This window comes from Megalops cyprinoides, chromosome 5 (assembly GCF_013368585.1).
Source record: "Megalops cyprinoides isolate fMegCyp1 chromosome 5, fMegCyp1.pri, whole genome shotgun sequence".
Classification (NCBI taxonomy): Eukaryota; Metazoa; Chordata; class Actinopteri; order Elopiformes; family Megalopidae; genus Megalops; species Megalops cyprinoides.
The window spans coordinates 17,776,138-17,788,882 of record NC_050587.1 but is presented as its reverse complement, the minus strand read 5'-3'; the positions used below and the strand labels follow the sequence as shown (position 1 = coordinate 17,788,882).

General features: G+C 45.1%; 1 protein-coding gene across 10 annotated transcripts in view; it reads left to right on the top strand.

Annotated features, from left to right (window-relative positions):
- The window catches only part of mast4 (microtubule associated serine/threonine kinase family member 4), a 145,556-nt gene that overhangs the window by 124,562 nt on the left and 8,249 nt on the right, over positions 1–12,745 (top strand). For 7 of the 10 annotated variants that reach the window (XM_036530122.1, XM_036530120.1, XM_036530118.1 and 4 more), the window contains 15 exons: positions 308–399; positions 928–1,136; positions 1,531–1,669; positions 2,151–2,283; positions 3,217–3,382; positions 5,674–5,775; positions 6,931–7,053; positions 7,436–7,545; positions 8,197–8,321; positions 9,104–9,321; positions 9,821–10,030; positions 10,805–11,031; positions 11,220–11,342; positions 11,690–11,826; positions 12,203–12,387. In XM_036530122.1, the coding sequence (XP_036386015.1) occupies positions 308–399; positions 928–1,136; positions 1,531–1,669; positions 2,151–2,283; positions 3,217–3,382; positions 5,674–5,775; positions 6,931–7,053; positions 7,436–7,545; positions 8,197–8,321; positions 9,104–9,321; positions 9,821–10,030; positions 10,805–11,031; positions 11,220–11,342; positions 11,690–11,826; positions 12,203–12,387 (2,299 nt within the window). The remainder of the gene's footprint in view (positions 1–307; positions 400–927; positions 1,137–1,530; positions 1,670–2,150; positions 2,284–3,216; positions 3,383–5,673; positions 5,776–6,930; positions 7,054–7,435; positions 7,546–8,196; positions 8,322–9,103; positions 9,322–9,820; positions 10,031–10,804; positions 11,032–11,219; positions 11,343–11,689; positions 11,827–12,202; positions 12,388–12,745) is intronic. The other 3 variants (XM_036530123.1, XM_036530119.1, XM_036530117.1) reach the window with 1 other exon arrangement.

Below are 12,745 nucleotides of genomic sequence, written 5' to 3'. Positions count from 1 at the left end.
ATGCCCAAAATCAACACTCAGTTTCTGCTTTGTGTCATCCACATTGCTGACAATCAAGAGTAGCTATTAGAGCAGTGCATGTCAGAGTAATTGTAAAATAGAGTGATTACACCCCCAATCTCAACAGAGTAAATTCAGCAGTTTAGTGCTTGCATTACAGTACAGACGAACTGTTTGACAAGTATATAGCTGAGTCTTGGATCAATCAATCGCTGAAATTTTTCAGACAGAGAGTAGGCATTATCACATACAGTGAAGATGGCTGGGGGAAGTGCCTGAAAACTGAGGTGTACGTTTTTCTATGTAGTCCCAGAGCCTCAGTGCAGCGTTGCGATCGCGGCGCAAGCCCTGCGAAACCGACTTCGAGATGATGAAACTCATCAGCAATGGTGCTTATGGGTAAGCACATTTTTCCCTTTCTTTTAGAAGGCAAAGTTAATGATTGTATATTGATTGTGCTGACCTTTCTGGTATCATCTGGCTGCAGTTGTGTACCAGTATATGTTGATGCACTTTCCTGTAGCAGATATGATTCTCATACAATATGTCTTAAACATATATAGTTTACAGCTGATTGACACAAATGTTTTTGATCTTACTATATGATGTCATAAAGGAACGCCACTGTCAGTGGTCTGTCACCCCCTACCGCAGCATTGCTAAGAGTTGCCATTGCAGCCTGTAGTCTGCTGCCTTTCTCCAGGGGCTTGCTATCCTGGTGTGAACATCTGAGAATTATGTGAAAATCCTTGTTCACCTTCATTTTGTATTCTGTTGGATTCAGTATCTGTACAGCCCATTCCTATTGGATGCACCTTTTATGAGGCCCTCTCGACAAGAGTGTCTGCCGAAAGAATGAACGTAAAATTAGCAGTGTCAGGGCCGCAGCGCGTATGGTGACCCGGTGTCCCTCTCCCCAAAATACAGAGCGGTCTACCTGGTGCGGCACAAGGAGACCAAGCAGCGTTTCGCCATGAAGAAGATCAACAAGCAGAATCTCATGCTGAGGAACCAGATCCAACAGGCCTTCGTGGAGCGAGACATCCTCACCTTCGCCGAGAACCCTTTTGTGGTCAGCATGTACTGCTCCTTCGAGACCCGAAGACACCTCTGCATGGTCATGGAGTATGTGGAAGGTGTGTGGGGTTGGCCCTTCCTCCTGCTGTCAAATTGATAGTTAGAGTGACGCTGATTAAGGCACCCTGTGTGACTCAAGTATAACAGAACAAGCCTTGCTATACTGTATGTGTCCTTGCCATACCATATGAATACTGAAAAACCCGTATTTGAGAAGTGAAGTTACTGTTTAGTAGATTTTGCTGTTGTTGGATTCTGAAAATGCATAGTGGATTCTGTTTTGTAAGTCTTCTTACAGTTTGTCTTTGTTGAGTCTTGCATTTTAATGAGCGCCTGCCGACCTCATTAGGTCACAGCGGTGTTTTTTGGGGGCTGACTGTTGCCTGTGGGGGGGAGTGGTGTGCCAGCCTCCCCTGCTAATCTCTTTCCCCTTCTCTGCCTCTTCCTCCTCAGGGGGTGACTGTGCCACCCTGCTGAAGAACATGGGACCCCTGCCCGTGGACATGGCCAGGATGTATTTCGCGGAGACCGTCCTGGCCCTGGAGTACCTACACAACTATGGGATCGTCCACAGGGATCTGAAGCCAGACAAGTGAGCAAACGCATCATCCTTTCTCATTACGGGGACGAGGGACGTCAAAGAGAAGTCTTACAGTGAAAGAGGGGGGAAAAAAATGGGGCCTTTGCCAAAATCTATCCATCTTTGTTCTACTGACAGGAGAACATTAGACCTGCCAAACTTTTGCCCCTGAGGATAATACAGTTTTGTCTTCAGAGGAGTAACCTTTTTTCATATTTGTGCATTTGTCTCACAGAATTACAGATTTATTTTGATTCAGAATGTTTGTGTCTGATGTGTAATTTTTCACATTTGTAGCCTTTCTCTTGAAGTCATCCATCTTGCAATTCCCTAAAAAAATCTCCAGATCGAATTAACACTGCCTTCCCTTGCGATGTCTGGTGTAATTGCTCATGTGATAAGCAGAGCTGGCTGGGGTAATGGAATCATCTTCAGTATCGTCTCAATCTCCATCATTGAGTCTGACAGGTTGCCTCCCACTCTTCCTCCACAGTTTGCTGGTCACGTCAATGGGTCACATCAAGCTCACAGATTTTGGGCTGTCTAAAGTCGGCCTGATGAACATGACCACCAACCTTTACGAGGGTCACATCGAGAAGGACGCCAGAGAGTTTTTAGACAAGCAGGTACGTGAATGTGCCCCCCTTTCCAACGCAAACAGAAACACAGCTGAAATGGAACGACTACCTCTGTGGCCTTGTTAAATTGAAAGCCCCTGTTTATGAGGTCCCTCCTTTATGGTGCTCTGAAATTAACTGCAAGGATTGCAATGTTTCCAATTAACAGAAATTTAGCTGGTTTACACAGAATAACAAACCTCACATAATATTAAAGCAACAATTTTAAAACAAAATTATTCACACAGTTTCTCCCAAAGCAATATTTATCGATGGTTACCCCCATTCTTTTAACCCGGGTCTGCTAAACAAATGAGAGCACATGCCCATATTACTACATGGGCATTCCCATTTTCGTTTTTTAGTGGCTTTTTAAAAATAGATGAGCTGGTTTAAATCACAGCAGTGAATCTCCACATGTCACCATTTACAAGGAACATAAAAAAGAGTGATAGTTTACAGTGTCCCTTAACTGTTCGGCTCAGGCCTTTTTGTGGAGGAGGCCCTCGGAAATATTGACATAGTGAATGACCATGAAAAAGCAACCAATAAACCACCGGTGTTGAGAATGACTCTTTTGTAACTTCATAAATTATATGGTAATGTTATGCCTGTAAGTATCCAGTATTTTGCAGCTGTGTCCTCTTTGTGTTTTTCTCTCGTGTGGGAATTTCTGCTTTTTTTTAATCTCCTGCTGCATTGTTGTACAGCCATTCTTTTCTCTCCTTGCGTCCCAGTTTAAATCGGGTTCCATTGTTTGACCGAATGCATTGTGTCCTCACTCTAGGTGTCTAGATTTTCGCGGGCGTGCGTGGGTTAAGATCAGGCGGTCAGCACCGTGCATGGCTTCCTTTCGCATTGTGTTTGCTAGCGGCTGGTGCTGATGCTTGTGGAGTCGTCCTGCGGCGTGTGATCTCACACGGGCGCGGCCCTGTGTTGCAGGTGTGCGGAACGCCCGAATACATCGCCCCGGAAGTGATCCTCCGCCAGGGCTACGGGAAGCCCGTGGACTGGTGGGCCATGGGCATCATCCTGTATGAGTTCCTAGTGGGCTGCGTGCCTTTCTTCGGGGACACACCGGAGGAACTGTTTGGACAGGTCATCAGCGGTGAGCACCCTCTCCTTCTGCAGAAACACTGGTTGAAGGCATGGGCTGGTCTCAGTGCAAGTTTCCTTTACTATAGAGACGCTTCACTTATAAAACCACAGAATGGATCCGAGAAGAGAGCGATAAGCAAGATGCCAATGTAATGTAAATAATCAGCTCTTAAAAGGCACCTAGAGTTGCTCCATGAGAAGGTCAAACCCTGGGTAAGTGTTTGGTTGGGCACACTAAACATTTCTAAATCATCTTGGTTATTTGCTCGTTGTGTCCAACTAAATTATTTCCCAGAGGTTCATTTCCAAATACTCATTGTCTTCTTTTTAAGTGATTTCTCTCTCAAATTAGACATGCTTGTTAAATTCAATTACAAATTTAAATTACAGTTGTACTTGCTATTTTCCACTGAACAGCCCCTTGGTAGCATTCTTTTTTTTATTTTCTGACCTCAGTCATATTGTCATGGCAGCATAATAGAATAACTATGCGATGTTCCTCTTGAGGTCTGAATACCTGAAAGTGTTATTAAATAAGCACATCTCTGCTTATGTTGGTGCAGAAAAAGCAGCCTGCAAAGCCTTTTGTTTTTGTGTCAGGATTTACTACTATGACATCTTTTCCCGGTCTGTTTTTGGTGAATTTCATGTCCCTATAATTAAAAAGGCTTTATTTTTTAATATGTAGGACTGTAACATTGGGTTTTATGCAAAACATGATTATTAGGACTATTTCAGGGGATAGGGAGATGTACAGTACCACATGCACTTTGTTCATTTGTGTGAAAGAGATGCATTGTAGGCTTTGCATATGAAAAGGTGGCAGCTGTTTTCTGCATGTGTTAAATTTGAGGAATCTTCTAACACCAGCCCTTAAGGCAGTCTCCACTGTTTCCAAGAATTTGTTGAGAGACAGAGGTCCAATGGAGGCCTCTCCATGTCTCTTGCCTGCTGTTGTGTCCTGAACTCCTACACACATCCCCATATCTCAGGGTTCCAACCCCATGGTCCCTGAACTTCAAGCATTGCACAAAAGTCCCAATTATTTCTCTAATAATGATGCACACCCTGCCTACAGTTTGCTTCCGGTGGTCCTCACAGTATTTGAGCGAGCTCCCCCACAACCCAATGGAGGTATGGCCTACCTCATCAATCTCCCAAGTGATGTCAGCAGGACTCATTAGGAAGAGAGCTCCGACACTAGCTGAGACCAGAGTTGAGTTCAGTCATTATACCAAACTATGGAAATTAATGGAGATATTACATTTTTTTTGTGCACGCGCTCAATATTAACGAGCGAGGGAGCTGAGTGTTAATTAAGGGGATCACAAAGGCGTTCGGAGAGGCCTCCACAGCCTCAGGGTTTAAATGCATATTCATGTTTTACTTCCAAAATTTGATTAAATTGTGCCGCGCATGCTGCTTGGCGAGACAATCATGGAAATGACTCCATTTTGGTGTGCCTGCGCTCGTCCTCGGGCCTTTTGTTTTCATGTGCCCACGAAAACAACCCCCCCCCGTTTGTCCCCACAAAACACACAATCGCCCCCGTTCCCCTCATATGTAAATCACATATTTTGTTTATCAGCATGGCTCTTATTTTTGAGGCCTGTGAGGACCTGGATGGCAGGGGAATGATGTGCAGTTCTGTAGCCTTAATGCGTTATTACGCTGTTTGGAAACTTTGCCACTGAGGTGGGGGAGGTGACTGTGGCATGTGGCAACCTCTATTGTTCAGTCATGAAAAATGAATCGGTAATGGGCCTTTTGTTTTTTTGAGGAATGGAAATGAGGGATGTCTCGAGGATAGTAATCAGCTTGCCTCTTGCCCTTCTAAACCCCGATCAGTTTCTGTTGAATTTATGTATTTCTTTAAAATAAACTCAGTCTGCTGTGCTGGTAAAACAAAGTCTCATAGTTACCAGTTTTAGGAAAGTCGGCATAGCCAGCAGTGATAGATGAAGATTATCTACCTTTCTGGCTCTTGCTTAGTAAAACCATGGGCACATCACATGTTCAAAAATAAAATTCTGTAAATATATGGATTATTGGAATGTTCAGGATTAAAATTTAGGACAGGACTAAAACCTTGCTTACAACCAGGAGGGAAATGCAGAAGCCTGCCAAACCTGCTTAAAGATGCATTTTGAACGTTATCTCAGAGAGATTACATTATTTATACATTTACTTTTTTGCATTTTACAGCACTAGTCAAATTAAAAAAACAGTTCTGATCTGATGTGGACATCAGCAATACAGTATGTGAGGAGTAACAGCTTTGTTTGTGATGTCATCTTCCAGATGAGATCAATTGGCCGGAGGGAGAGGAAGCCCCGCCCCCTGACTCCCAGGACCTCATCACTCTGCTGCTGAGGCAGAACCCCCTGGAGAGACTGGGCACAGGTCAGCCAGGCCTTTCATGTTTGCGCAGCCTCCTAATGCCAAACGAGTGTGCTGATAGACTTGCACAGGAAGGAATGAAAATGAGAAACTGCAGTTTTCTCCTTGCTGTCCACATTTTGTCAATATCAGACGCAGAGTTGTAGGATTAAATAGATTGGATGTTACTGGGATTCTTTCCAGCATCTATACACTCTGTTCATGCCTAATCTTGTATGAAAGGAGACCTCATGTCAATGCAAAGGCTGTTGTGTGTCATTCCATTTGAAATGGTGCTGTAGTTTTGTATTAAGCTGCAAACAGACTATGTCGTTTAGGGTATGTCTTCGCTTCCACACTCATAATTTGTAAGTATAATTGACTGGTTTTTTTTCTATAAATTATTTTGTATATCAGTCTCATGCAGAGATCTGAACCTGGCAAACTCCAGTTCAGAGTTGAAAGAAAACACCCCAATTAAAATGAAGCGAGGCTGGTTTTATGGAGGCCCTGAGAAAAGAAAACTTTGATCAATTAAAAATAACTGCTGTGAATGTCCTTGAATAGTTAAATGAAACTCTCTGCCCATTCTCTTTGCTGTAAACCCCAATATCTGAGAAGGAGTCTTAAGAGAGCATGCACTGTGTTCTAACAGGCAGCGGCAGTGCTATGAATCATAAGAACTGTTTGTGCTATTCCAGCCAAACTCATGATAAAAATAGTGTGAGAGGACGGGGTCAGTCATAAGTAGTCTGTTTATTAAGTTAATACATGAATCTTCTCCTCAGGCCTGTTTAACAGTTACAGTAATTTGCTGTGGGTTGTGTTGGACGTACTACAGTATGTCACACGTTAGGTGCTGCTCACCGTGAAAGCTGACCTACGGAAAATGGAAAAAAAAAAAGAAAAGAAAACATTTCCGTTTGCATCAGCGGAGATTAAATCAAAATTCGAGCGCGGCTTACTCATTGCAGTCGCTCTCAACTAGATCTATATTCAGCGGAAACTCCTTTTCTCCCTGAAAGGTCACTCACAGGAAATTGGTCTGCATAATTTATGGCAGTGATATCACTCTTGGTCGCCGGCCAGGGGGAAACGGCAGAGTCGGCACTTAGCCCCGGCGCTGTTCGATCTTGACCCCGCCGGTCTAGGTGACGGTCGTGTGTTGTGCTCTCGCAGGTGGGGCCTACGAAGTCAAGCATCACCAGTTCTTCCACAGCCTGGACTGGAACAGCCTGCTGAGGCAGAAGGCCGAGTTCATCCCCCAGCTGGAGTCTGAGGACGACACCAGCTACTTCGACAGTGAGTCCTGCCCTGCTTGTTTTGACATGTTTACTATACATTGTGACTTAATGCTAAAACATCTGCGGTCGTCAGGGCAACGCTGATCACCGCTCAACATCTGCTGCGTGCTGCGTTTTTTTTTTTTAACCCTGTTCTATCCCCAGTTCTTGAGACCACCAGTCCAGCTACATTTCTAGCTTATGGCATCTCTTAGACTCTGTAATGGTTATACATACAGTGGTTATACATTATAGATGAGTGGTTTTCCCATTTGAGAAAACCACCCATAATTTGAGATGTTAAATATTTTAATCAGATGATCGAGTGAGCAGGTGAAAGGAAGCTTTCTGAATACCAGTGTAGGGAAAGATGGCATTAACTTTTTAAATCCCACACACAGCTCGATCAGAGAGGTACCACCACCTGGAGACTGAGGAGGAGGACACAAATGATGAAGACTTCAATGTGGAGCTTCGGCAGTTCTCCTCCTGCTCGCACAGGTTCTCCAAAGTGAGTTGTTGATCAAGCCATAAATGCATTTACTTAAAAAAACACACAAGACTGCTGTCTAATTTAATGTGTTAGTTTTTACATTTTGTGTAAGTCACTTTGTGTAAGAAACACTTCCTCATTTCACTTAACTTCAGTTTTGTTGAATTAAGTGGCAACAAAGATTGTTTTTAGGAAGATTAGAGAGCAATTTCTGTATTTTTGTCTAGCTGGGAAATTACAAATAAATTCAGGTCATGTAATGTATACCTGAAAAATGTTTACAAAAAATTACAGTGACGTCAGCCTTGATAATGTTGACAAATACCACAGGCACCCTTTAATCTTCCATAAAAACACATTTATGATATAAATGAAAACAAAGCAAATAATGAAAGAAAGTACATGTGGATTTTTACTACCAGATGTAGAATCTCTTGCTTGATCCTCACTCTATGGCAAGAGACACCAGTCCCTGTTTTAATTGATGGTGATTGATGGTGGTGTGGTTATAGGTAGTGGTGGTTCTGCACAGGTGTCAGGCTGCAGCATGTCCCAGCTGGCCGCTGGCAGTGGTGTGGTTTTGGGCTTGCCAGGGAGAGTGTACTGTGCAGGTGGAGGTCGTCACACGTCTGCGGTCTCTGAAATTGGTTTTGTTTTTGGGGATGCCAGGTGTACAGCAGTCTGGACCTGTCCCGTGGGCAGCTGGAGGAGAAGGGGGAGCAGGAAGAGAAGACAAAGAGCGGCAGCCCCCTGACTGTGGACTCCCTTAGCTGGACGCCCGAGTTCACTGAAATGTAGGCCACACCTCTGAATCATTCGTCTTTTGCCTTATGTGCCCAGCACTGTCTTTAGTGCTGCTTTTCCAGCATTCAGAGTCGGATTTGTCTGTTAGGACGATGCGTATACCTTTAAGGAAGTAGTTGAGCTTTTGGGATTGGTCATAATACAGTTCAGAAAAACACAAACGAGTTTCCATTCAGCACACCACCCTCCATGCCTTAATCCGACCGTACCTTCTGAATGAATGGCTGGGATGTAAATCATTCCTGGTATAATGTTAATCAAACCCTCTAGGCATGGGGTTGTCAATGTCCTTAAAGCACAGCATCTGACATAATTTCTTGCATGCTTTCACCTTTTGAAAGACTGATATATGGTTTCACGGAAAACGTAATCAGATCAGCCACTGATCCACACACTGCAATAGGGTGCAATGACCTGGCATGACTCAGTGCTTTACATTACATTACATGATATTATAGTCATTTAGCAGATGCTCTAATCAAGAGTGACTTCCAGCACAAAAGAACAGAAGTGTATCCATTCAAGTTGAATGGGCAACAGTGCCAGCCCAGGCTAACATCCCTCCCAGACCTGTGAGTGTGACCATAACAACATTCAAGCCTTACCACAATTTAGCTTGTGCAACTAGACAAGTGAAGTCGAGTATAATACCATACATCAACCATTAGATCACAGGATCCAAAACACGTCATGATACTATGCATAAAATAAATAGCAAATAATACAAGTATAAGGTATTAATGAGAGTGTGACGCTGTAATGTCCCTGCCAGGCCTTCTCTGTCCCACTCGTCGGAGGCGGAGAGCAGCAGTGTGAGCCGCCGCTCGGGGCTGCTCCCCAAGTTCGCCATCTCCGCCGAGACGGAGGAGGTGGACGGGGCCGTGGCCGCAGCAGACCCCAGCAAAGTGGCCTTCACCATAGGAGAGACGCCTCAGGACGAGCCCGAAGCCACTACACCCGGCAGCACCCTCAGTGGCTCCACGCTGTCTGGTACGAGAGGGACACGAGGAATACACCGTGCGCTAGAACGTGTTTTAACAAGTTTTTAACGTACCAAGATCAGTTTTAAGACGGCTGGTGAACAACAAGTTGCCAGTTCAAATCCCAAATTGGGAGCTGTTGTAAACCCTACTAAAGCACTTGCTTTAGTATTGCTCCAGTAAATATTCAGGTTCATAAATTAATTATATGTAAAATTTAAGCTGTGCAATATCCCTAGGTAAGGAAAGAAGTCACTCCAGGGTGTTAGAGCTTTGAATTTCCTTGAGCTTGCTGGAGACATCCACTGGGACATATACTTTCTCTGTGTGCTAATTGTACAAATAAAATAACTCTGCTTGCTTAACATGTAACAAAGGACACATTAAGTGGAGTTGTAAGATGGCAGTAACAAACAGTGTTAAAAGGGATCGTTAGCTTATTGCCAAATGAGACCCCTGGTGTAATTCTGTTTTTGGCATGCCACTCCTTTCTGCCCCCCTCCCGTCAGCAGGCAGCTTCTCGGAGCATCTGGACCAGCTGCATTCAAGAGGCGAAGGCGTGGAGAGCCCCGACACCTCCTCCAAGGCGTCCGGCGACAAGGGGGCCCAGGGGGCCCAGGCGGCCGGCGCCCGGTCCGAGGGCGCAGACAAACAGAAGGTCACCAGCAAAGTGCCCAAGTCGGTGTCCGCCAGCGCGCTCTCTCTCATGATCCCGGGAGGTGAGCGAGAGGGGTGGTGAGGTGTCATTTTCAGCCACGGGTGGCGGGCGAAGGAGCTACTTAATTTGGGTTCAAACTGAAATGCTGAAAAGTCTGAGAGAGATAGAGGGCAGGTGATGGAGGAGATGGACAAAGTAGCATGCAAATCATTTGTCACAGTTGAGCCCCTTTGGGGCAGAACTTGGCTGTTGGCACAGCTGGGCGCCTGAGGAGGATCCGCTCTGGTGACTGTACTTGTGCGGGTCGCCCTCTGCTGGAGACCGCTGAAAGAGCGGATGAGGCGGCATGCGTCCGCCTTCATCCTGCGAGGATGAAATCCCATTGGCCTCAGCCACAGCGGGGGGAAATGAGCTGAGAATGGAATAAATTTTAGCTGCTGGTGAACCAGACAGCGGCAAGCTGTTGTGTTCACGGCCAAATGAAAATAGATTTGTTCGGCTCTCTGACTTTGTGGGAGATAATTAGTTTTGTGTGCACGGATTTACATAGTCTGGGTTTGTTATTTATACCTGCGTGCATATTCAGGTATACTGGATGATTTGTATGCCAGGGTTTGGAGCAAGACTAATATGAAAGGGACTGTTGGATTACATTGTGCACTCAAACATCTTGAGGAAGCCTTTCAGTGCATTAAGAGAAAATTATATCGATCCCAGTAAAATTCTCTTTGTATTTCTGCAAATAGGAGAAATGGTGGTCACTGCAAGTTTGTCTTGAGTCCAGTTCTCATTGAAGTTCCAGTGGCATTCACACATTCCTCTACTCCTCTTGCAGATGTGTTTGGGGTGTCCCCCCTGGGCAGCCCGATGTCTCCCTACTCGTTGTCCTCAGACCCCTCCTCGAGAGACTCCTCCCCTAGCCGGGACTCCTCCCTCTGCGCAGTCAGCCCGCGGCAGCCAATCATCATCCACAGCTCTGGGAAGAAGTTCGGCTTCACCCTGCGAGCCATCAGGGTCTATGCCTGCGACAGCGACGTCTATACCGTCTACCACATGGTCTGGGTAAGGTGGCTTGCCCAGTCTGCATGCTGGGGTCTTAAGTTGTATTATTAAAAACCTGACGTCTTAATTTAGAAAGTAGTCCTTTGGAATGAGGAGAAGCATATACTCTTTAGAAGCTTGCCTTCACAACAGAATTGATTTACAGTTGACTCTGTGGTGATTGACACAGTCCTCCATTTGTGTTTCAGAATGTTGAGGAGGGTGGTCCTGCCTATACGGCTGGGTTGAAGGCTGGTGACCTCATCACTCATGTTAACGGGGAACCAGTGCATGGGCTGGTACATACTGAAGTGGTAGAGCTGCTGCTCAAGGTGAGAGAAGCCTATCAGTCATCACACACACACACACACACACACACACACACACACACACACAGAAAGGGTCCAACGCTCCTCTGTTTCAAAGAAGGGTAAGCAATGACAAAGTAACGTCAGATCCCACCATAAAATTTTAATTAACAAATCTCATTCATTGAACAGAGAGAATAATTTTACAGGATATGGGGAGGGAGTGGCTAGAGAGTTTGTAGATGCAATCCAGATTCTTTTTTGCAGACATTCACTAACCTCAATGCTTGTGTCCAAGTGCAAGGTCACTTCATGTGTTTAGCCTAGCAGCTGGTTAACATCCCTGTTTGTCTTACTCTTCTTTAATACAGAGTGGCAGCAAGGTAGCCATCTCTACCACCCCGTTTGAAAACACCTCCATTAAAACGGGTCCAGCCCGGAGAAACAGCTACAGGAGCAAAATGGTGAGACGGACAAAGAAGCCCAAGAAGGAGAAGACACAGGAGAGGTTAGAAGTGTCTCCGTTGTTAAAAAATTGACTTTAACTTGTGTTTGTCAAACAATATACATACATTTTATCACAGATTTATAAATTTTTCACATTCTTGAATGGAAATAATGACATTATGTGCTTTCTTTGTCACTGTACCATGTGAGAATTAGTTCCACCTCATATAAGTTACAGTAACTTCAACTCATTATGGGCCATATCTAACCATCTGGATAGATCTAACCACCATGTTATGCATCTACTCCATGTTCCATAATTGTTATGGAGTAGTATGCCTAGCATGTGCTTGGCAGTCACACAGAGATGAGCCTGTCATGGCTACATGCACCACTGTAGCACCGGCATGACCGCTGTTCCCTCCCCGCTGTCCTAGACGGCGGTCTCTGTTCAGACGCTTCGCCATGCAGCCCTCCCCCCTGCTCCACACCAGCAGGAGCTTCTCCTCCCTGAACCGGTCCCTGTCCTCGGGGGAGAGTCTCCCGGGGTCCCCCACTCACAGCCTGTCGCCCCGATCACCCACCGCCGCCTTTCGATCTACCCCTGACTTCAACCAATCAGGTAAAGGGTGTCTCGAGGGCCCGGCCGTGCTGCTGTCTGTGCCAGATGGCGTACCCTGATGGTTGTGTGCGCATTTCTATCTAAGAGTTCGTGGGAATTCAAATTTATAAACAAATTTTTTCTGCTTCCGTACACAAATTAGTTTCTAAATTCTGAGTATCATGAGGAAAACAGTGATCGTATCACCTTGATGCAAAGGAAGCATGCAGTGGTTTCAGTCTACAGAGTGTCACCTTTTCAAGAGGTGCTGACAAAAAAGAAAAAAAAGGCTGGACACTGAAGTTGACTATACAGACATTGAATGTAATGTAATTTACAACACAGAGTGTAAGCCAAGGAAAGACCAGGAACCCTAGCA